General features: G+C 34.1%; 1 protein-coding gene across 2 annotated transcripts in view; it reads left to right on the top strand.

The window, feature by feature from the left end:
* The window catches only part of DDX46 (DEAD-box helicase 46), a 54,343-nt gene extending 29,171 nt beyond the window's left edge, over positions 1-25,172 (top strand). The window contains exons 13-24 of one of the 2 annotated variants that reach the window (XM_056811105.1): positions 792-874; positions 4,009-4,173; positions 9,821-9,983; positions 12,328-12,521; positions 13,345-13,482; positions 13,799-13,948; positions 17,291-17,464; positions 18,336-18,554; positions 19,101-19,245; positions 22,244-22,317; positions 23,257-23,336; positions 24,285-25,172. In XM_056811105.1, coding sequence (XP_056667083.1) covers positions 792-874; positions 4,009-4,173; positions 9,821-9,983; positions 12,328-12,521; positions 13,345-13,482; positions 13,799-13,948; positions 17,291-17,464; positions 18,336-18,554; positions 19,101-19,245; positions 22,244-22,317; positions 23,257-23,304 — 1,553 coding nt within the window. In that variant the 3' untranslated portion in view covers positions 23,305-23,336; positions 24,285-25,172. Of the gene's footprint in view, positions 1-791; positions 875-4,008; positions 4,174-9,820; positions 9,984-12,327; positions 12,522-13,344; positions 13,483-13,798; positions 13,949-17,290; positions 17,465-18,335; positions 18,555-19,100; positions 19,246-22,243; positions 22,318-23,256 lie in introns of both variants that reach the window. The other variant, XM_016427841.2, reaches the window with a different exon arrangement.
* The last annotated feature ends 294 nt before the right edge of the window (positions 25,173-25,466 follow it).

Below are 25,466 nucleotides of genomic sequence, written 5' to 3'. Positions count from 1 at the left end.
CCTGCAAAGAACAATATATTAAAAAGTTTGAGTAGTGGTGCATTGCTTCAAACACCTTGAATTTGACTGTTTTCTTTTGAAATCTGTTTTTTTCTTTAATAGACCTTGCATTTGCCTTTAAATGCCAGCTGATTTAAAGTTAACATTCCTAGAAGTGCTTATTATTCTGTGCTGTTTTGTTTGTTCATTTTTCATTGTTAATATTGTACTTATTTGAACCAGTGGCAAAATTTAAATTGAATCCTCATGCAAAAAATGGTTTAAAATGTTTCCTCTACATTGATATTAATAATCCCTAGAAGTTATTTCTAAATATATGGTCATAGGTTATAGACTATTTTGAAGGGAGATTTTCTGAGACTGGATCAGTTAGCACTGGAACTTTGCCTTCCACACATACGCTGTAATCTCTAATATGTTTTTTCCTAGGTGATGCTGTCAGATAATGGCTGATGTGGCTCGATGCTTCATCTCAGTCATAGTTTTATGATGTGTTTTGGAGAGGGCTGTTTTCTGAGTTTTACAGGTTCTTCAGGCCCTATGATGGTATGCAAGAGAAGAGTTTGAAAAAATAAGGGCCTCATATACCCATTGCCAGAATATATTTACCATTAGATTAAGACAACTAAGATTGAAAACTAATTTACTGTTTTAAAAATATTTAACCTATCCCCCTCTGTTTAAGTTAGTTAGATTAGTTCCCTTACTGTTTTTTAAAGTCCTTGGTAGTTAAAAGATGACTTGCAATTGATTTTTGGTTCCTGTTGTTTTTATTTTTCTTCTTATTGTAGGTAGGGTGACAAATCTTCGAAGAGTAACATATGTAGTGCTTGATGAAGCAGATAGAATGTTTGACATGGGTTTTGAACCACAGGTAAAAATTGAATTTATTTATTTTTTAGTTTGTACATTATACTCATGTGAACACATGAATCCTCTCCTTAGATTGAGCACTCCTGAGTCACAAAGAAAAAACAATGAAGCAAAAACATACGTTCCAGTGATTGCATTTATAATATGTGGACTATTCTATACTAGTAGTTCTGTATCTCTCTTCTATGGAGAGGGAATTAAATTTTCTTTATCTAATTTCCAGGGACCATCATTTATTCAGTTTGGTTTTCCTTTAACAAGCTTTCCATTTAGATTATAGGAGTCATTGTGTAGATGGTCCATTTTGCTCTGCTTATTTCACTTTCTATCAATTCATATACATTTTTGCAAGTTTAACTGAATTTCTCATGTCTTATTGATCAATAATATTACATTAAATTTATGTAAAATGCAACAATAAAATTTATATATATGTATCAAATATATTATCATACAACATATAATATAAATATATAAACATTAATATGTTAATATATGAAATTCCTTTATATGTAAATATTCAAAAAATATAGTTTTCAAAAGAAGAAACACAAACTTTAGACCACTATTTAAACTGGAATTTCATAGGATTTTGAACTATCAATGATTGAAATGGGTAACAAGTATGAGATTAATTCTTGGAGTCACATGAATGCCAGTCTTGATACTGTATAGCTAGCCTTTGTGTAGTAGAGGATAAGAATTGGGGAAAAGCGGCATTGTGTTTGGGGATGCATTGAACTAGAATAGGCATTTACTTTTTGGATAATATATATAACAGCTTGCAAAAACCATACACACATATAGAAATATGTAGGTATAAATACATGTGAGAGAGAGATTTATATAGACCTTTCATTAGAATAATACGTAAGGGGAACTTAAAGACATATCATTTGGTACATTTATACCCTGAAGATGGTGCTTGCACTGGTTCTTAAAGGAAACTGGAGTTTCCAAGGAGCAGAATTAGGGTGGGAACTACATGTCAAGGATGAGAGACATAGAGTCCAAAGGAATAGTGACAGGAAATTTAGTGTCATAATGAATTCAGAACAGCAAGTAGGCAATTATTGTTAGGTTGCATAGTGCATGGAAGAGAGTAATATGTAAAAACACAGGAAGGATAAAAAATGGGACTAGGTTCCGAAGAGCTTTAAGTACCAAATGAGAGGTTTGATACTAGAGATAGAAAGTTCACATGACGGTATCTGTTCTTCATGAAAATCAACTTGGAGCCTCTTTAAAAGATGATTTGGAATAAGAAAAAGCAATTGGCTATTTTAATAGTCTGTAATAATAGCTAGTTTATATAGGTTTGCAAAGTGCTTTACAAATTAATTATCTCATTTTATTCTCATAACCTGGGGGGAAGTGCTATTCCCATTTTATAGGTGAGGAAACAGACACACCAAAACTAAATGAGCCACTCAGGGTCATTCATCTAATAAAATGTCTAAAGGCAGATTTGACTTGGGTATGAATGACTCCAGGCCAGATACTGTAGCTATAGTACTACCAATTGCTTCAAGAAGAAAGATGAGGGTTTGAACTAGGGTGATTATATGGATGGAAAGAAAGGGACTTATGCAGAGATGTTGTGGTGGAGAGATAGTATAGACTTTCCCCATTGCAGCTTTGAACAGGTTGGCACAAGAAATTAAATGGGAATTTGGGGGAGTATTGTGGAAGCTGCAGATGACGTGAAGACTGTTTAGAAACTTAGAAATATATAAAATATAGATATAGTATTTAATGACATCAACATAAATATGCTTGCTTTTTTTTAAGTTTGTGAAAAGAGCATGAAAGCCCCAGACAACATATAAAATCTAGACATATAGAGTTATTTTGAAAAGTTTAGTAACTCATAAAAACATGAAGTGCTATAAACACCCCAAAAATAAAAAGGGGAAATTCAGACTTCTCTGGTACAAAGGGGAAGGCCAAAAAATTTTATGTGGATCTTCCAGATCATTAAAGGGTACCAAGCCCTTAATCCCTATGATTTGGAAAGGATACCTGTATATGCAATATTTTATTCTTGTAGTCTCCTTCCTCTTTGCTGAGATCAGGGAAGAACATCAGATATTCTCTAGGACCAAAATTGATTGTTGTAACTAATCTGAGTTTAGCAGTATTTTAGTATTATTGTATTCATTGTATATTATCTTAAAGGCATAATATTTAAAATACAGATTCAAGCTTTGTTACTTGAGTGAATTAATAAAACACTTATTAAGCGTTATTGTTCAAAGCACTGTTTTATGTGTTGAGGATACAAATAGAAAAGTAAGGTCCTGTTCTTAAGGATTCTAATGAAAAAGGAAAAGGTGTACAAGGAAGATTTCAGGTGTAAGTCAGATGGAAAATTCCCATGGTCCTTAGGGTACAGTAACAAAGTAGATGTTAATACTTCTCTAGTTCATTTCCACTGATACTTTCTGGGTATTTAGTATCTCTGGCTATAACTGATATAGGAGCATTTAGTTATCAGGCTACATCAGGACTGCTTCTCAGGATGAGGGCTAAAGGCACTGGGTTTCAAGAAGCATTGCTATTCCCAGTACTCTGGTGTTCTTGATCCTGGAATATTGGGAATGAGTTAGTGGTTAAATGGTGGTGAGGGTCTGACTGGCCTGGCACACGCTACCTCCTGTCTCTTCCTTAGAGTGCCATGCTGATTCAGCTAGGTTTGCCTGCCTTCTACATGATGGCTGGTTGGCATTTGGGCATGCCTGATTCTTTCATAGGCATGGCTTCACCCAGTGATGAAAATGAGGACTAGACTAGCAGATCCAGTGATCTGAGAGGAACTACCAGTGTCAGGTCTCCTGTGCATGTCTGGTAGCAGTTGATTATTTACTGTATGACCTCAGCAAGTCATTTAACTTGTCCATGCCCTTGTTTCTTCACCAAATAACCTCTAGGACATCGCAGAGCTATTAAGAGAATCAAATGAAAAATGTATTAGAGCATTTTGTTAACTTTTTTAACTGTGTGAATATTGCCTATTATTACTGTGTGCTAGGAATAAGCGGCTAACATTATGATATTGCTTAAATGTGCTATTTTCTCCAAAGAAATTTTGGGGAGACACTGGTCATGATTATTTGTTTGATATATTTCCAACAGGTAATGCGCATCGTGGATAATGTCCGACCTGATCGGCAAACTGTTATGTTTTCTGCCACTTTCCCTAGAGCAATGGAGGCTTTGGCCCGTCGGATCCTGAGTAAACCAATTGAAGTTCAGGTTGGAGGCAGAAGCGTGGTTTGCTCTGATGTTGAACAGCAGGTGGTAAGTATATATAAAGAAATATATATAAGTATATATATATTTTATATATATATATAGAAGTATATATAAAGAAAATATATAAGTATATATAAAGAAATATAAAAGTTCATAGCTGAACTTTAATTATTGTATCTGGCCTTAGAGATAAGCAATGGAATTTATTCCTTTAGGACACTGCTTTAATCAGTGGCTGACCTTCATATCTGATAACTGCTTAGCTGAGGGATGGACATGGGGGAGGGAGCCAGCATTGTTTATCACCATGCCCCACTTCCATTCCAATGCTTTCCACCATGATACAACTTACTCAGAGTTAGAGTGCTTGAATTGAGTCTTAATTCTGATATTTACTATCATTTTGTCAAACCTCTAAATCAAATTATTATCTGCATCTTCTGTTATATGTTGCATTCCACATCCAGGCTCTGTTCTGTTAACAAAATATGTTACATTTATCTAGATATTTATTATTTTCCAAGGACTTTATGACCATTCTCATGTGATTCTTTTAGCAATGCTATGTGTAATAGTTAAAATTTAGAAATATGGGGAGACTGAGGCAGGTAGAAATTAGTTTCTCTCTGCAAGGAGTATTATATTTTTTAGAGGTTTATTAAGGATTAAGGATTAAAGAAAATACAGGATAAGGAAAACGTGCCTAGGCCAGAGGCCTAGACAAAATAACCTCACATCATGGAAGAGACGCCTCTGCTCCAAAACGGAAGTCCAAAAGAGACCCAAAAACCTTTGCCACCAGCTTAAATCCTTCCTCGATCTCGGCCCACCTCAGAATTCCCGTGAGATTACAAAGCATTTTGGGGAAGTGGAGCAAAGGCTTGTGGGGATTGTAGTCCTGTATTCGAGTCTATTTTTTACATCCCCCTGTTTGATCCTCTGGGAAGAAGTCCTTCCCCAAAGGATCATGAAAACAATCAATTTAAAGATTACAATAATTTGAGGATAAGAAAAAAAAGAACAAAACCAATAATTACTGGACGCATTGACAGAAAGCCTGTTAGGGGGCAGTCCCCAAAATGTTCAATCAACCACACCCAAAGTTCAATTTTGTGCAACTTGTGGTCTGGAGGCTTCTTCATGGTGGCTTCTCCAACAGTTCAGTTCTGGATTCAGAGAGGTAGCATCTTCTTTACCTAAAATTCTTCTCAAAAGGAATTTAAACTTTGAAATTTAAAATAATAATATTTTTTTACATTCCCCCCATTAAGAGGGTGATTAAGAAACTGGGATCACTTAGGGATGCCTGGCTGAGGTATATGAATCAATTGGCAAGAGATATTAAAAAGATATCAGAAAAATCCAAAAGAAAAGGAAAAAATTTCTGGATGAAAATATAGACTATCAAAGTCTTATGTGAAAAAAATTCTAAGTAAAAGGAAAATAAATCTGTAACAGGTCCTTGAATCAGGGCCCAATCAAAATTATCTAAGCAATGATGCATTTACCCAGTCAGTAGCTAGGACTATAGAAAGGTACCACACTATGAAAGGCAGAAAAGGGGACCAGATTATATGAGCCAAGGTTTTGGGGATACTCATCTGTATCTTCAGAGTGAGTGTGGACACAAGGAAAGCCTATGTCTTAACAACATGTTAAACACAGTAACCTTGAGTCTTCACACTAGGTTCAAGACCTTTGTATTGGCCTAGAAGTGCATCAATCCATCCTGGATTGGCTTTTCTTTGGCCCTGTGCAATGGCTCTGTTGTGTATATCTTGTCCTGGAATCAGACAGAATCATTAAGCAAAGTCCCATAATTTTTAAAATAATTAGTGGCATCATTTTTATAGTCACAAGCTTTAGGGGCATTCTCTGATAAATGTATTTTAAACTTATAGTACTGAAAAGTCAAAAAGTTAAAGAAAATCTTAATGCTGGTGACATGTGCTTCAAATATAAAAAGGAGAGAAAAAATAATAAACAAATAGTATATTGCACATGCAAGAAAAATATAATAAAAGAGCTTTAAAAATTCAAAAATATAGCTTATAATCATTGACACTCTTGTCAGCTAAGAAAATATAAAATGCAAGGCTTTCTCACCAAAAATGAGATCCATTTCCTCTTTGTATCTGGCCATGCTCCATTGTAAGTGAAAACAAATGAATTGAGACAGGTAACATTTTTTCATTTATTTAGTACAAATATGTAGATATCAATATCCCCAAAATTCTCAATAGCCCAATTAATTACAATAGCAAACAAAGACTATCATATTTCTCATAAGTTGTATGAATTTAAAAGCCTATGAATTGATGGATATTCGTCACAATTTTTACAAACGTAGTAAATCTTTCAACCTTGGTAATAAACATATATATATATTTTTTAAACAAGGTAAAGCTCATCTTGGGTTAAGAACATAATCAAGAAATCTATATATCATTCTGGTGCAAGTAAAGTAGTGAGCTGAAGAGTATAAACAAAGGGATGCTCCTTTTTCTTGGAGGCTTATAGGGATACAAATGCCCTGAGATTAACTGCCCCAACTTCCATTCACATATTTAGAAATGTGGGAAGGTTGGGGGTTATAAAATGTATTTCACTTCAGCTACTAGAATGGGCCTTACCTCGTGCTAGGGGCAGGCAAAAATAACCAGAGACTGTTAAAAAAATTTACAAAAATCATATTTAAAAAAACCCTTAAAATCATTTGAGGTATTTAGCACATTAAATTTTTCAAAGTTGTTAATACAATTATAACCAGTTCTGAAGTCCATTTATCCTCGGCAAAATAAAAAAAAGCTGTTTTTTCATATATGGGCTTATTCACAATAATATTTGTTCAATAGTTATAGGGGGAAAACAACAGAATTTTTAAAACTAAGTACATTCAAAATAAATTCAATCAACCTTCAGTTCAAGCAGAATAATATTGAATCCGGTAATATATGAACTTAAAATCACAAAGTTAAACCTTAAAGGAAGCAAATATCAAAATGAAATAGAAATACAGAGATTTGTATAAACTATTGGAGTCTGAAATGCCTTAGAATAAATAGCCTTTAGTCTCTTCAAAGTTCCTTGGGTGGGTTTTTATTATCCATTTAGATGCCTATTGTCGGAAGGCAGAGTGGTAAAGGCTAAGCAATGGGGTCCGAGCGATCTGCTCGGGGCCCCACAGCTGGGGAGTATCTGAGGCCAGATTTTAACCCAAGACGGCATGTCCTCAGGTCTGGCTCCCAGTTGGTTGAGCCACCCATTTATTTGCCCCTTCAAAGTTAAAGTTGAATCTTTGGGTTGAATCTTTCTTCTGGTACGCAGGTGAAATCAATGAAATTACCAGAACAGTCAAAAGGTATCCTTTTAAATAGCCCATTGCTTAAAAGTCTGTTTGAAAAGCCTGTTTCTTCTCTCCTGCTATGAACCTCTTGTGGTCAATACCCCTATCCACATGGAGGCTTAGCTTAAGGGAAAATTACCTGTTCTCCTTTCTAGTCTCTCCCCTCCGCCCACGTGGCCAATACTGTTACCAGCTGGTCGCAATGAGTCCTGAGCGATCTGCTCCAAGGATCTGGGTGACGAGCCGGCTGGGGTCACGCTCGTGGGTCTGGGGCTGGGGTGATGAGCCGTCTGGGTCCAAGGCCAGATGGGTGAGAGACAGACCGCCGGGGTGGGTAGGGCTGGGAGCCGGAGTGCAGACAAGCAGGGCCGGGAGCTCGGGCACCAGGTGAGAGGCCAGGAGCAGAAGCAGGAGAAGGAGAGGGCCGCAGGCAGGAGCTGATCAAGATGGTTTTCTAAAGCGCATCTTGGAGAAATGTGGCTTTAAAAAAATCATTATCTAGGCTAAAAAATTTGAGAAGTTCTCATCCAATCTAGTGGTCACCAAAAACTGTAACAGTTAAAAATTTTAGGAATATGGGGAAACTGAGGCAGGTAGAAATTAGTTTCTCTCTGCAAGGAGTATTATATTTTTTAGAGGTTTATTAAGGATTAAGGATTAAAGAAAATACAGGATAAGGAAAATGTGCCTAGGCCAGAGGCCTAGACAAAATAACCTCACATCATGGAAGAGACTCCTCTGCTCCAAAACGGAAGTCCAAAAGAGACCCAAAAACCTTTGCCACCAGCTTAAATCCTTCCTCGATCTCGGCCCACCTCAGAATTCCCGTGAGATTACAAAGCATTTTGGGGAAGTGGAGCAAAGGCTTATGGAGATTGTAGTCCTGTATTCGAGTCTATTTTTTACATATGGCAAGGTAGATAATTACTTTCAAAAGTTACACAGGAATTGGTTAATTCAATCTTGATCAGACATCTGTGTTCAGGACTTTATGCTTAGTTATTAGTAGCTGGTTTAAAGGTAATTTAAGGCAGTTTCTTCCCACAGAGCTCATAGACTAATTGGGTAGATAATATATTATCACACAGTTAATACAGAGCAGAAGAAGATGAATGCATAAGAAAGAGGTAGGGAAAAAGTAATATGGAGTATGTGTTTAAAAAAGGTATGATTGGGGGCAGGTGAGTGACTCAGTGAATTGAGAGCCAGGCCTAGAGACAGGAGGTCCTAGTCTCAAATCTGGCCTTAAGACACTTTCCTAGCTCTGTGATCCTGGGCAAGTCATTTACCCCCCATTGCCTATTAAAAAAAAAGGAATGACTGGAGGCAGCTAGGTGGCTCAGTGGATTGAGACCCAGGCCTAGAGATGGGAGGTCCTGAGTTCAAATCTGTCCTCAGACACTTCCTGGCTATATGACCCTGAGCAAATCACTTATACCCCATTGCCTAGCCCTTACTGCTCTTCTGCCTTGAAACCATTACACCAGTGTTGAATCTAAGATTTTTAACAGAATACATAAAAATTGAAAGGGAATGATTATATTTTTGTATTGTGAACCCTTTTAACCGTGAACATCTAAAAGCTAAAATTATTTCTTTCAACTCAGTGAAATAGAATTCAACAAAAATGTGTTTAAGACCTTCTATGAAAAAAAGCATTTTTCTAGCTACTATGGATGTAAAAACAAAAATAGTTCATGCTTTCAAGGAGTTTAACTTTTATTGGGAGAATACAAATTAATAAAATCACTTAACTTTTGTGAGCATCAGTTGCCTCATCTCTTAAAGATGAGGAATTGGACTAGACAACCTTGATCCTTCCAGCTTTAAATCTCTTTATTAAGAGAAGATCTATAATCATAACATGATTTGAGGAAAGAAAGAATATTAACACCCAAGGTCTAAGGGAAGATCAGGAAAGTCTTCACAGAAGATGTGATCTTTGTATGGGTATAAATTGAAAACAAAGATTCTAAGAGACAGATGTTATGAGTAATTGCATAGAAGTGACTCTCTCTGACACTTCATTTTTTTACTTCTCTCTTTTGCCTCCCACACCAATGAACTTATGGGTGGAAAATCAAAATTAACATAGCTAAAAGGTTATATATATCTTGATCTGTAACCAACATCTGCCCATGTTATGATGGCATAAGGAAAAGGAGCAGACAGTGATTATTCTAGATATTACCCACGTTTTATTGGTGTAATCTAAAAAATTCAATAACCTTTTTTTCTTTTGCCTTAATAGGGACTTAAAGTATGTTTTTGACACAAATAAATGTCAATGATGATTTTGCCCCCCAAAAAGTAATAGAATTTATATTAATTTCTTGGTATTTTCAGATTGTAATTGAAGAAGAAAATAAGTTTCTGAAGTTACTTGAGTTACTAGGCCATTACCAGGAATCGGGATCTGTTATCATATTTGTAGATAAACAGGAGCATGCTGATGGTCTTTTGAAGGACTTAATGAGAGCATCTTATCCTTGCATGTCTCTTCATGGAGGTAATGAATATGTATAGATTTGTTTGCAGTGAATTTGGTTAATGTCTTTATATTTCCCTCCAGTGTTCTGTGTAAATTATATGTAATATAATTGGAAGAGGTTGAGACTGAGGATAAACACTTTGGGTCACATTTTTAATATTTAAAATACTGATATTCAAAGTAATTTTTTTCTGTCATTTCATTTTTATTTCTTAACTACTGTTTTGGTCAACATTTATATAAATAATCTCATGTAAAACAGTTTAGATGATTGAGTATTTTCTTTATTACATGCTGTAAAAATCTTTAAGCAAGTTTTACATTATTCCATGAAATGTCCTCAAGTTATCCATTTAGTTTTTGTTAAGAGTTTTTACTTATCTTTGGCTTATGAATTGTATGAAAGCTTGTCATCCAAGTGTCAGTGTTGAATGACATTTAAATTGTATCTACTATGATGACATCATTGTACTGCATCTATTTTTGCAGATGGCATATTTTTTAACACTCAAACCAAACAAAGTATATGGTATCCATGTCTGTATTTTAAACCAGTTATTATATACAACAGATACATTTATTTTAGAAAGAAATGCATTTCATTTACATATTTGAAAAGAAACAAAAAACAAGGAAAACCAAGCCACCAAGCTTTTCTCCTCCCCCCCTTGCAAAAAACAAACTTTAAAAAAAGTTATAAATGATGACTCATTTAGCTAGATCATTAATAAAAAATGTTTTAAAAAAGACATGCCTAGCTAGCATAGATTACTTGGGTCTTGTATCAGAGACCTTTCAAGTTGACACCAAACCATTAATGATTATGCTATGAGTCTGTCTAGTCATTATTTTCAATTTTTCCATAAGAATATCTTGCGATATTTTATCAGATAAATGCTTAATAATTTATATCTCTAGCATTCCACAATCAACCAATTTAAACTTGCATGAGTAATGTTAGTCTGTCCTGGTCAATTCTTGCTGAATCTGTGACCTTCTTTCTAACCACTTCTTTTAAAATGCATTCTAGAATTTTGCTAGGAATTGCCAATTTTACTGACCTATTGTTTTTAAGACTCTTCTTGTCTAAAAATTGGAATATTAGCCCTTCTCTTAATCCTACAGGATCTTCCATCAGTTTTGTAGCAGACCTCTCATATCTCCCCAATTGGGTTATATCAACAAAATGGAATATTATTGCACTGTAAGAAGATATTAGAGGGGAAAATTCAGGGAAACTTGTACAAATTAGTACAGAGTGAAATGAGCAGATCCAAGGGCCCAGATTATACAGTGAGTTTAACTTTGTAAAGAAAGAATTTACTCCAGAGTAGCATGCTTCCCTCCTCTTGAGAAAGACGTGATGTTCTACAGATGTAGACATACTTTTTAGACATTGTTGATGTCTGGCTGGGTTTTATATATCTAAGCTTGTTTGTTATAAGGGAGATTTTTCTTATTTTAGGGAAGGGATAAATTGAGAATAGGAGGTGATAACTTTCAGAAAGAAAGACTGAAAGAAGAAAGTATCTGTAGTGGTAGTCTCTTGGTGACCGAGAATGGCTATTGTCTTTGTGCATTATCATCTATTGATGTACCCTCATGTGGCTTTGAAGTCCAAAGACTGAGGCACAGAGTTTAGGGCACATGGGGCATGGGACGCCAGTTGTTAAAGGAGGTGCGGTTGTGGCCTGGTGTTGGCGTTCACGCGCAACGGCAATCTGTAAGACATTTAAAAATGCACAGAACAAGGTCAAAAAGAGGTTCAGAGGGAAACATTGACAAAGGGTTAATTTCAGGAACTAATGGGTATGAGGTATGGGTAACTTAGAGTTAGCAGTAGACCTAGGTTAGAATCCAGGCTTAGAAATTTCTTAGCTTTGCAGTGCTGGGCAAGTCACTGTAAAATGAACAGTTTTAAGTTACTTTCTAGCTCTTAAATTAATTTTATTTATAATGAAAGACATTTGCAGTTTCATATGTAGTATTCTTTTTATATTCATTTTATATGAACATATGTATGTTTGGTGTTTTTCAAGTTCAGAATAACATTTAAAATTTTTTAACAAAAGGGTAAGCTTAATTTAATGATTTTTCTTGTATAATTTTAAATTGTCAGAAAGGGCTTTTTTATAATCCTTTCAGAAAGGAAGCTAAAAATAGACTGATTTTTGAAGATGACAAAGACACTTGATACTTAATTTTAGTCTTCTCTTTCCTTCATTTATTTCACGAGTTGGGAGAGTGGCCAATGTAAAATTGATTTTGTCTCATTCTTTACTCTCTGTTATCCTGTTAGTGTCCAATGAAATGCAATACTTGATCTTATATGATTTCACATTTCTGTGTGGTTTGTTTGCAGGCATTGATCAATATGACAGAGATAGCATCATTAACGACTTTAAGAATGGGACATGTAAACTTCTGGTGGCCACCTCTGTTGCTGCACGAGGACTTGATGTGAAACATTTAATCCTCGTAGTGAATTATAGCTGCCCTAACCATTATGAGGATTATGTCCACAGAGCAGGCAGAACTGGAAGAGCAGGCAACAAAGTAAAAGAAGTTGCATTATTTTGCCATTTTCTATAAAGTATTCTGTTTTGCTTTTAAAAATATAATTGAAATAGAGGTGAGCAAAGAAGCTCAGATCACCTTTGAAAAAGTCTATATGTAGGACATAGATGGTAATAATTGAGATTATTGAGAATGTTTATTCAGAAAAGTGTGAAAGCTTTCACTGATTTAGTTAGAATTGTTTAAGACTATACTCTTATTCTTTATTCTGCCATACAAATTTATTGTACAAACACTAAATTTGAATTGAATAGAATCTGAGCTTGGCTGATGCTCTAAACAGTGTTCACTATTTTACTAAAAATAATGATATTTTAAAATTCAGTTCAGTATTCTAGCATTATTACAATGCAACATTACCACTACTTAAAGTTTTAATTCTGAGCCATTATCTTGCTCAGCATTCATGTTTTATCCCTTTTTTAATAGGAGATAATGCCTTGATTCTCTAAAGATTGTTTAGCACTTTGAATGTGGCTTCGAATAAAATTGCTAGTGAGGTTTATCTTTTATCACTTCAGTAGTGAGAAATTCATGAAGACTTCCCTTTTGTTCAATATTGGGTTTAGACCTTAAGAATTCATTATATATATAGTTTTAAAAAATAACTGTTGTTTACAGTCTGCTGCTACTTTTAAGTTCTAATGCATCAGATTTTTAAAATTTCTCTTAAATAATCTTTTTTAAGATTTTGACTATTTTAGTTGAAACTGTAGTTGTGAAAATGGTTCTATTTGTAACCTTAGTATTTTCTCCTATAGGGTTTGTCTTGCATTATGTTCTGTTTTTCTTAATCTGCTAGGGGTATGCCTATACTTTTATCACAGAAGACCAAGCAAGGTATGCAGGTGATATAATTAAAGCTCTGGAATTGTCAGGGACTGCAGTCCCTCATGATCTGGAAAAACTTTGGAGTGATTTCAAAGATCAGCAGAAAGCTGTAAGTAAAACCTTTCCTCTCCTGCTTTAATTTTGCCCAAATTTTTATCTATTTTAATATTTTTCATTTTGATATTTACAAGTCCATCTACATTCCAATCATTGTAGACTTTTTTCTTAGAGGAATAATATCAATTTTAGAGGAAAATGAATCTGAAGATTTAAAATGTTTTTCTTGAGATTTTTAAATGGCTTTAATCTGTCTTTACATGTGAAGGTATGACATTAGCATAGCACATTGGGAAGTAGCTCAATTAATACACATTAAAAATAGTCATAGAATGATGTATGTCTTTTTTCCCCCTTCTTTCTGATAGGAAGGAAAGATAATTAAAAAAAGTAGTGGCTTTTCTGGAAAAGGATTCAAATTTGACGAAACAGAACAAGCTTTAGCCAATGAGAGAAAGAAGTTACAAAAAGCAGCACTTGGTTTACAGGATTCAGATGATGAAGATACTGCAGTCGATGTAAGTATTTTCATCTTAAATCTAATTTTCATCAAAAGGTACTTTAAAGAATGTTGTTTCTTCATATTATTCAATACTTGATGACATCTTTCCCAGTGCTTATCAGGGATATGGTTTTTTCTATATTATTATTGAACAATGACTCCTTTATTAAAATGCATGTGTAACTCTTGGATTAGTTAATACAGGTCCCAACAAATCCCACATACTTGATATTATGATATCTAGTAATTTTATCATGAAAGGTTGTATTTTGTTTTATTTTATTTTTTTAACCCTTACCTTCCATCTTGGAGTCAATACTGTGTATTGGCTCCAAGGCAGAAGAGTGGTAAGGGCTAGGCAATGGGGGTTAAGTGACTTGCCCAGGGTCACACAGCTGGGAAGTGTCTGAGGTCAGATTTGAACCCAGGACCTCCCATCTCTAGGCCTGGCTCTCAATCCACTGAGCTACCCAGCTGCCCCACTGTATTTTATTTTTGGTTGAATTTACAAAACTGTATTTGTGCACTTTGTTCTTCTCACTTAGGAGCATTTGTCTGATTCTTACAATACCTTGGAAGGATATGGTCCCTAGTAGTAGCTCCAACTCCATATCTAAAGCTAGGGACCCACTTCCTATTGGTTACTCAGTTTTATGTTCTATTACTTAAAAACACATGAATAGAAGATAGGAATGTCACAAGTAGGGTAAGAGAAAGAGACTTAATTAGGAGTTGAAGGGAATAAGGGGGAAAAGCATTTATATAGCACCAATCATGTGCCAGACCATGTGCCTAAGCACTTAAAATATTATCTCATTTCATTTTCACAACAACCAGGGAGGTAGGGACCATTATTGACCCCATTTTACAGATGAAGATACTGAGGCAAACAGTCCAAGTGAATTGTCTGGGAACACACTCAGTGTCTCAGACTAGATTTGAACTCATCTCTTCCTGACTAAATCTTTCAGTTGATATTCTTCCACAGAAACTGTCTCATTTACAAGTTGTTAAATAGGGCCTGCTTTTCAGTAAAATAAATGTCCTCTACACACATATACCCTTCCATCTACACTTTATCCCCTTGTACAGATGATAAAACAGTTTCAGAAAGTGATTTGCCTAAAGCCTTCTAATTATCAAGTATAATGGTTGTTCCACGAGACCACACTTGTGTCAACTACAATAACATTCATGAAAAATAATTAGTGAGTTAAAAGAACAGTAAGTTTAGGAAGTTTTGAGTTTGTTTTTTTTTAACCCATACCTTCTATCTTAGAATCAATGCTCAGTGTCAGTTCCAAAGCAAAAGAGCCATAAAAGCTAGTCAGTTAGATTTGTCCAAGGTCACACAGCTAGGAAATATCTGAGGCCAGATTAAGTAAGGTAGGATGGGGAAACAAAGGCAAAAACAAAACCTGTTCTCTCTCTTTTTTTTTTTGGTGAAGATAAATTCTACTATGCCTTGAGCAGGCTACTTAACTTTTTTGGGCCTATTTTGTCATCTGCAAAAGGGATCAGTTAGACTAACTAGATTCTTGAGTTTTCTTCCTCTCTAAATCTGTTTTCCTCTGAACTAAATTGATTTAAAACTGACTTATTTAATAAAAGTGTTTTTTAAATTAACTTCATTTATAAAGTCTTGAATCAAGTTTTTCTTTTCAATATGGGTGTTAATAGAAAATATTTTTCCTTTGTTATAGCTAGTGAGTTTTTTAGATAAAAAAGAGAATTTATTTTTTTTTAAACCCCTACTTCAGTCTTAGAATTAATAGTGTTGGATCACCTCTAAGACAAAATTGCAATAAGGGCTAGGCAATTAGAGTTAGGTGACTTGCCTACAATCATATTATTACTAGCCCAAATTTAAACCCAGAATCTCCCGTCTTTAGGTCTGTCTCTCAATCCACTGAGCCACATTGCTGCCTCCATGGGGATTTTAGTCTTTATTTAGATTAGATATTTTTGAGTTATCTTCCAATGACTGAAATGCCCCAAGGTTATTTTTTTCCAGACTAAATATATGTGTTAATGTAAAGAAGTTACTTATAAAAATAAATCATCATAATCTTTAAATTAATACATGCCCTTTTTTGAGATATGCTGGCAAATAGTCAGAAAGATGAAAATACAGTGGAAATGTTGGGTACTCAGTGGAACCTGGGGGATGGAGACTTTCAGCAATGGCCTTGAATTAACTTAAAAACCAATTTTCACTCTTTTCTCTCTTTATTTCATTAACATTCTCTTGTCAAGCTAGGTGGCACACTAGAACCAGAGGCAGGAAGGGCCAGGTTCATATCCTGCCTCAGACTTACTAGGTGTGTCACTGGACTCAGTTTCTTCATTTGTAAAATGAAGATAATAACAGTACCTCCCAGGGTGATTATGAGGATCAAAATATTCATGAAGGGTTTCACAAACCTTAAAGTGCTATAGGAATCCTAGCTATAATTATTATTGGGAAAAGATATTCAACAACTTAAGTAAAAATCAGGAACCCTTGCATTTAACTTTCCATTTGTATTTCTCTTTCCATTTTCCCTGTATTTAGTTTTCCTAAGTATGTATGCTCCTGATTTTCCCACAAGTCATTGAGTTCTTCAGCTGAACTACTAGGCTGCTTTGTTTTCACTTGGCTGCTGCCTTCATAGCATACTGAACTAATAGGTCCTCTTTGAATGTTCATGTAAAGATGCCAAATTTCCTGCCCTTTATCCTGACTTACCAGAGAGGACTGATTCTTTATATGTTGAGTGGGGACAAGTAGTCTAGTCTAGCATATAAATATTTTGATGAGGCCCATATTTTATAATCTACTAGGCTTGAATAGCAAACAGGTAAAACACCATAAAATAACATAAAGTTAAGTCAAATCTTTTTTGTGGGGAAAAAATAATGTTAAATCAGCAATTCCTAGCTTGGGGCTCACAGTCACCTTTGCCCTACAAGGAAAAAAAAAGATTGCATATTTATTTTCACTAACCTGTAACTGAAATTTAATATTTCCTTCCATTTTGAATAAAAAACAATTCAAAAAGAGAGGTTTGGGAAGAAAGAATATTAGTATGATAGTCTCAGGTACAGTTAATGATTAATTGTGAAATTAATAAAGGAACAAAACTGGAAGCAAAAATAATTAAACCTTGGAATTTGTTTGCTCTTGCTTTGGCAAGTCACTTAACCTTTTTCAGCTTCTATTTCCTATTCTGAAAAAAATGGGAATCATTATACTAATGGTACTTCACTGAGGTTTTAAGATTCCAGTGAAATAACATATAATTGGAAACCTTAAAGCTCCACATAAATCTCAATTATTACCAGATGATTTCATAACTTTACTTTCTTTCTGGTCCAGATTGATGAACAAATTGAAAGCATGTTCAATTCAAAGAAGAGAGTGAAAGACATGGCAGCCCCTGGAACTTCTAGTGTCCCTGCTCCAACTGCTGGAAATGCAGAGAAGTTGGAAATTGCAAAGAGGTTGGCTCTGAGAATCAATGCCCAGAAGAATTTGGGAGCCGAGGCTCAGGTATTAAGTGGTTTGTTCAGTGCCTCAGCTCCTTACTTTTTACACCATTTAAAAATGCTGAATTTTATAGTTATGTTCTAATATTTAGTAATTATAACTGTTAATTTATAGGGAATTTGACATCTTTTTCCCCAATGTAGTTACTTACATGGTACCTATGATGGACTGACTTATCACATCTATAATGGATTATGGCTTATGTAAAGAATATATGGGTTGCTAATGCAAACGTTATAGAGAAATAATGTTTCTGAATAACAGTGCATATAGCATGTTTTTCATGGGTGACTTTATAATAATGTTTAATAGTCTTTATTATGTTAATAATTTTTTAATCAAGTATGTGAACTTTAGTAGCATTCCCAAAGAATGGTTTATTAGTTTCTCCAATATTCTGAAGACTTTAGGTAAGTCAAGTCAGTTACTGTAAAATTCTTGTTGGTTGGGTTGGGTTTCCAAGGGGTTGTGGTGGTACAAATATTCTAACTCAAATGAACTTCTGGGCACTAGTAGCATCTACTTCATATGTTAACAATTTAGGAAAGATCAGGGGAAATGATCTAATATGACAGATAAGGAAGTGAGTATCACTTGTATGTCAGTAGCTTTTTTATTAGAAACCTCAATGTTATTTCTTTTTTTAATTTTTCCAAAGTAGTGGAGGTACACTAAAATGAAATGTGAGTTTCTGTGTAGTTGTCAAATCTGTAGCATGCTGTTATGTTGAAGACTTAGTTGAACAGGAGAGGAAACATTTAAGGGATTTGAACAAGCTCAGTGGGTCATCAAAGAAGAATTTCTGATGGGTTTAGTCCGCGGTCCAATTTCCACATTAGTCCGTGATTTGATTGTAGCCCTTCTTTAATTACAGGATGTAATGCAACAGGCTACAAATGCAATTCTAAGAGGGGGTACTATTCTGGCCCCTACTGTATCTGCAAAAACCATTGCAGAACAACTTGCTGAAAAGATCAATGCCAAGCTCAATTATGTGCCTATAGAGAAACAAGAGGAAGAGAGGCAAGATGGTGGACAGAATGAATCTTTTAAGAGATATGAGGAAGAATTAGAGATCAATGACTTCCCACAGGTAAGCAATTTCTTTTATCCCATTTAAATGAATAGTATTAATCTCTTTCACTCAAGTCCTGCTGAGTCCAGTTCATGTAACCATGAATCAGAAGAAAAAAAAAACTTCTGATTTTTTCATTTCCACCAGTTTTTCACTGCTCAGTCTTGACAGTAGTAATCCATTGAATCTAGCAATTGAAATTACTGTCAGTTAAAGAATGTTGATATCAGTAACTATAATTTGTATCATCTAGTTTTATATTTCAGGAGGATCACTATGGTGATCCTGGTGCTTACTTGTTCAAAAATAAAAAAATAGCCTTGCTTGATAAAAATTTCATATTTTTAAAGCTAATTCCCTTTTTGATGAGATCCAAAAAGTTAGAAAGTGAGAATAATGGAAATATTTTACACACAGACACACACACAGACTCTAATGCTTGTTAATGTAACTTTATTTGTGATTTCAATAGAGCAAATTGTTCTTATGTTATTTGATATGTTTTTTCATGTTCTAAATAGTTTTCCTAGTATAAAATAGCTTTTCTTCCTTTTTCTTTCATAGACTGCTAGATGGAAAGTCACCTCTAAAGAAGCTCTACAGAGGATCAGTGAATATTCTGAAGCTGCTATTACAATCAGAGGAACATATTTTCCACCTGGCAAAGAACCCAAGGAAGGAGAACGAAAAATTTATCTGGCAATTGAAAGTATGTACTGCCTGAGTTAGAACATTGTTAAATATGAATGAAATAGATAATATAGTATGGTCAAAGTCAAGAGAGTGAAAATTAGGGAATTGTGGGGTTCTTTTTTTCCTTGTGCCATAGGAAACCATTTTTTCCTTCTTCATCCACAAATAGGAAACTTAGATATGTTTGAATGATTTAAGCCCTTTGTTTAAATGCAATCATAAGTACTAAGGAGTATTGTTTAAGCTTTTAAGACCTTCATTTCCAGTGCTGGCAGATTACAGCCCTGAAAATAAATTTGTGTCTCCATTTGAGAAGAAGGCCATGGAGCTAGGTGGTTGATAGTTCCAGTGGGGCTACCAGTTTGTCCAGGGCTATAGAGCCTAGCACATTTAGGGGTGTGAGTTGTCTTGTGAGTAATGATTTGTTACATGGGGTAGGGGTGGAAGGGAGAGACTGAAAATTGAAGTGTGAATTTTTTCTAAAAAGTAAAAGTTCTTTTTTACACCTTAAATTATATATGCATAAAGCTGTAGGACTTTCTTTTTAGAAACATTTCCCTGTGATCTATATTTAATTTTTAAAACCTCATTTAAAATTTTTTAAAGACTTATTTAATTAGAGTATTTTTCCATGGTTACATGATTCGTATTCTTTCCCTTCCCCCTCCTCTAGCTAACAAGCAATTCATCTGGGTTTTACATGTATCATTGATCAAAACCTACTTCCATATTATTAATATTTGCAATAGAGTGATCATTTAGAATCTATATCCCCAATCATATCCCCATCAAACCATGTGACCAAGGAAATGTAAAACCTCATTTTAAAAAAAATAGAAGCAGCAACTTTCTTGCTGCATAAATAGCCAGAGTAAGAGGTTGTTGTGATGTAGGCTAAGCTAAAAGATCATCTTTGCCGAATATGGCTATTGTTAGCTACACATAGAGAGTTGTGGCTTATTATCTAGTGTCATTTCAGGATTGTCAAACTGAAATATGGACACAACAGATTGAAATGTTTTTGAGTCATATATGTTGTATTATCTGGGACTGAGGCATTTCTTTTGTCTGCAGAAGAAGTTAGGAGCCAAAGAGTTGATAAATATTATGTAGAACTAAATCTACTAGTTCAGCAATCATTGATTCTCATGATGTATGCTTTCCTTTGTGGAGAATGCTAATTCTTCAGTCGAACTCAAATGCCTTTTTGTTTGACTTGCTTTATTTTCCTTTTATACCCCTCTATAACCTATAACAACTTGAGGGTGTAGTACACAGTATTAATTCAGTACACACATTATTAATTCTCTTGGCTAGAATCTTGCTCTTAAGCTGTTGATTTGCAACAAAGCTTACCATAGTAGAATTATGGTATACTAATAATTGTACTGTGACCATGCCCTTAATTTCTGTAGCATTTGGCCCTTGGAGATTCAGGGCCCAGATGAGTAGGTAGCATAATGGATAAAACACTGGATCTAAATTAGGAAGACATGATTTCATATCCAACCTCTGACACTTAATAACTGTGCAATCCAGGGCAAATCATGCTGGCTGCCTCAGTTTTTTCCATTGTAAAAAGGGCAATAAAAAACCATCTACTCTACAGTGTTGTTGCAAGGATAAAATGAGATATTTGTTAAATGTTTGGCTCAATCCTAGAACATAGTAGGTACCTAGTAAATAGTTGTTCCCTTCCCCAAGGAACCACACCATATTTTCAAAGGGCCTAGAGAGAACCTAAACTCTATACTTCTCTTTCCTTTTATATGAATCATTTTGGCAAGACACTCGAAAGTGATGGGGCTGTCCAAAAACCTGTGATTACATTTCAAAGTTTCTGTCCATTTTTTTCCCCTATAGGATTTTACTCGATCTTGCAGTTATTTTTGGTTGCATTATCTATTGCTTTTTAGAATATGGTATTCAGGATTTTTTTCTTTATTGTAGTTGTACCATAGTTTTGTGTGATCTTGAAGGAAGTTTTTAGATACTTGAACTTTCTCTGGATAATTATTATATTTTTTCTTTGACTGGAAATGCTACATTTTAGCTATGATATTCCTCCGTGTTTTCAATTTAAGATTTCTTAGGTGATCAGGGAGTGATTGATATGTAATTTCTACTTTTCCTTTTCCTCTGAATCTAATAGGTGTAGGTAGTTTTCTCTTATGATTTCTTGTGATAGGATATCCAAGAATTTTGTTTGGTCATGGTTTTCTAGAATCCAGAGATTCTTAAAATTATCTCTCTTTTAATGTTTTCCAGGTCAGTTTTTAAAAAATTAAATACATTATATTTTCTTATATTCTTTCAATCTCTTGCTTTGTTCAAATATTTCTTGTTGTCTCATGGAGTCTTACCCTCATCAAAACTCCTTATATCTATCAAAATTGTAATGATTCTTCTCCCAGGTTCATAATCTTTGTGTTATTCTCAAACCCTCACCCATTTTTTTCTGTAGATCCTCTCTGATCTCTCAGACTTCAGATCTATTCACTGGGGGGTTGGGGCTGGCTTTCTTTACTACAGAGAAATTTCACATCAAAATCTGGGCATATCTGGAAATTACATATCTAGAAATTATTGACCAGTAAGTACTTGAGTGGCATACAGATAAATTATATGCTTTTGAAAGATTGCTAATACTTGTATCCAGTCAGTTTCACTGAGTATGATTTTTATCATTTAGATGAAATGACAGTGGAGAATATGCAAAAATTACCTTATAATAGAAATATCCCTAGCTGTAGAGTCTTCTTGTACTGCACAATCATCCTTTATTCTTAAATTTAGTAAAATACTGAACATTCTTAATTTGTCACAAAATAATGACCTCAACAATAATATTTTAAAGCCTGTAATTTAAAGTTTTCTTTTGTGGATGACCCTCCATTAGGCAGCCACTGAAAGCATTTCTTAGAGCTTATGTGGAATGCCTGAAATTGACTTGCAATGTGTGTCTGTAAACATCACATGAGATACTAATAATACTTTGTCACTCATTCTCCTAGGTGCCAATGAACTGGCTGTGCAGAAGGCAAAAGCAGAAATTACTAGGCTTATAAAAGAAGAACTAATCAGACTAGTAAGTAAAAATCTTTTGGTTGGCTTATATTAAACTGGGTTTAGAAAAGACACTGCTTTTGAAGGCATTGTATCCCCAGCTAAGACTTGAGAACATTAACCTAGAAAATTAATGGTCTAATCAATATCCTTTTGAAAAATTGCCTTTTACCTTCTTTTAAATATGTGTTCTTGGGCTTTTCAGTTCAACTATCTCTTAAGAAGCATTATTCATGTGAGGCAAAAAAAACAAAACCCAACATGCTATTAATTTGCCTAGTGAACTATTTCTATACAAAGATAATGAAAGAAATTATATAAAATGCCACAAGAAGAAAGAACCTTAAAATAAGATCTTAAGCTAGTTTTCCACCTGCATTTGGCATTAAAAAATTCCTCTTCTTAAGTGAATGAAGATGCATAATGAATAACCAAAGTTCTTGGGTCCAGGTCTTGCCTCTATTGTATACTGGCTGTGCAAACCTCGATAAGTCACTCTATTTTTCAGTGTTCTAGGCAATTCATTTGACTATAAATTTCAGAAAATGTGCTTACAAGCACATAGAGAAATTTATTCTTCTGGAAGTTCTCTATTCCAATGAAAAATTAGAGGTCTAGGTCCTGTCCTTATCCTCTCCTAAATGTGCTTCAGCATCTTGGTATGTCTACTAATTATATATGTAGAATTTTCTGATGAATGAATAATTAAGTGACATAAAGATTAGGCTCTTGAAAGATTGCCAGCATTTTTTCCATTAAAGTTAATATTTTCTCCACTCGTGGTCAAATTATTTAGATGAAATATCAAGTAGAAAAGATGTAAAAATTTAATTAGTCTAATTGAGCAGACATTTATTATTGTGAAGTTTTGCTATTGAATTTATAATAGGGGGTGGTATTTCTTTAGGGATTTGGGAAGGTTTTTTGCTCTCTCTGATTTTGACAACTCTTTTAATTACAGCAAAATTCTTATCAACCAACAAATAAAGGAAGATATAAAGTTTTATAAACATCTGGAGAAAACTTCTTTACCAGTTGCTGGTGTGTGAAACTTTGTGACTTCTGTTATCTTTGGAGTTTACAGTATATTGTAAATTAAGATTTTTTAACATTTGTGTTGCTGATTTTTTTTATTTTTATTTTTATTTTTTTGGTATCAGAAAAACCAGTATTTGCTTTAAAAAAAAATCTTTGTCTTCTACCCTAGGATTATCAGACTTAAACTTAAACTTATTTGCAGAATATGATTTCCTTTAGAACAATGTTTATATACTTATAAGTATGGAAGTATTGATAATAGACTTTAATCCTGACAGACTCCAAGTTAATAGAAATGGAAAGAAAAATTTGGACATTTCATTGGAAATTAGTAAAGTACACTTAACTTTGGTTTTTGGAATAATTCACATTACTAACTTACAATGAAATGTTGATTTATTTCCTAAACAAAGGGTAACATTCTCTTTCTTGGCTTGTTTTTACCTTTCTTGGCATAAATCTAATTGGCATACATCAAAGAACATGAACTAGAAATGAGGTTGTTATCCTCAAACATTAAAAAATGGGTTCAATCTTTGTTTTAACTTTTATCATAGTAAATGGACAATAGTTTGGACTATTTTGTGTCTTGTACAAATTAAAAATATGTATAGCATAATAGTTTTTTCTCTGCATGTGAAATGATTTTTAATATTTGATTTTTAGATTCCCTTTAATCTCTGAATTTTTTTAATCCCCACAATTGATTTTTATAACCAAGTCTATATAAAGAGTAAGATTTTCCCCAACTCTTTTAATAATTTGTTTATATATCTCTACATTTGATATATACAAACATCTCCAGAACTAGATTGCCCTTAATAGAATGTGTGTTTTTCTTTAAAATTATGGAGCAAAATTATGACTGAGCATTCATCTTGGGCTTGGCCTCTCTTCGGGGAAATAAACTGCTTATTTCTTGGGTTAGTCATAAATGTATTTGTTTTTTAGCCCTCAGATGACATAAATTCCTGGATCTGGAGCTTCCATGGTGTTCTTCTGGTTTAGGCTGTGAAATTTTGATCACCCAGGGGCCTATCTGTACTTAGTACAAGTCTTTCAAATTAAGACAATGTCTGAATGGAAAGAGATTTTCAGGAGTTGAATGCTTTGGTAGAAGATTTTTATTAATTAAGAGACAAGAAATCCTCTTTACTTGGAGTGAAGGACAGTTTAAATAATAATAAACTGTAAATAGCATAAACTCAGTTTTCTTACCAGTATGTTAAATAGCTTTAAGTGTCAGAGGATGTCAAACTGTTATTACTTCAGGGTATCATTTTTATCTGAAAAGTTATCTCTTAGAGATTAATATGTTTCTGATTCCATCTAGCCCATTGTTCACTTGGTGGCACATTAAAAGAACCACCTACTATGTGTACAACAACACACAAACAAAACTGATAATTTCAAACTTGAGCCATCCTTTTGGTCTCTTTTTCTTAATATTATTTATTTACTTATTTTCTTCAGTCTGTGATGGCTTATGCTTCCTTTTGACAGTATATTCCCATCCTATACACTTGACAATTGGTGCTGCTTTCAACCAGCATCAATCATTTTGGGGTTGAGACTTAAAAAAAAAATCATTTTAAGAACTCTATTCATGTTTGTCATGCTAGTTATCAAGAGAAGTCATGCTAGAAATATTATTTTGTTCAGAAAGCAAACTATGTTAGTCCATTGTTCCTAGTGTCACACTGGCACAGATGGATTTTTAAGATTTGGATGATGTACAGACTTTAACTTTTTTTTATGCGATATATCAATATTTGTTCATACATTTTCTAAATTCCTCCAAAAATAAAATAATAAAATAAGTGTGCATTTTTCTTTAAATCATCTTTGTTCATTAGTTTCCCATCATGTTTTGCTTTTATAATTTTCTTTTAGTTGAATGAGAAAATAATACTGTCTTTTGAAAAAAAAAACAACTTTCTAGCAAAATGTCACCTGAACCACAGTATGTTCTTTCATCTTCATAGCTGTCTTGTGTCTCTTGGAGTTAAACAAAGCTGTGCAAAAATCTACCTTTACAAGTAAGAATTGGAAGGAAAACAGATTGAAAAAAGAACTGTTGCATTGGTGGATTTCAAGCTCAATATGAGACAAAATATATGTCAGCCAAAAAAA

This window comes from Monodelphis domestica, chromosome 1, assembly GCF_027887165.1.
Source record: "Monodelphis domestica isolate mMonDom1 chromosome 1, mMonDom1.pri, whole genome shotgun sequence".
NCBI lineage: Eukaryota > Metazoa > Chordata > Mammalia > Didelphimorphia > Didelphidae > Monodelphis > Monodelphis domestica.
Note: the sequence above shows the minus strand (reverse complement) of the source record. Positions and strands in the feature narration are given on the sequence as shown.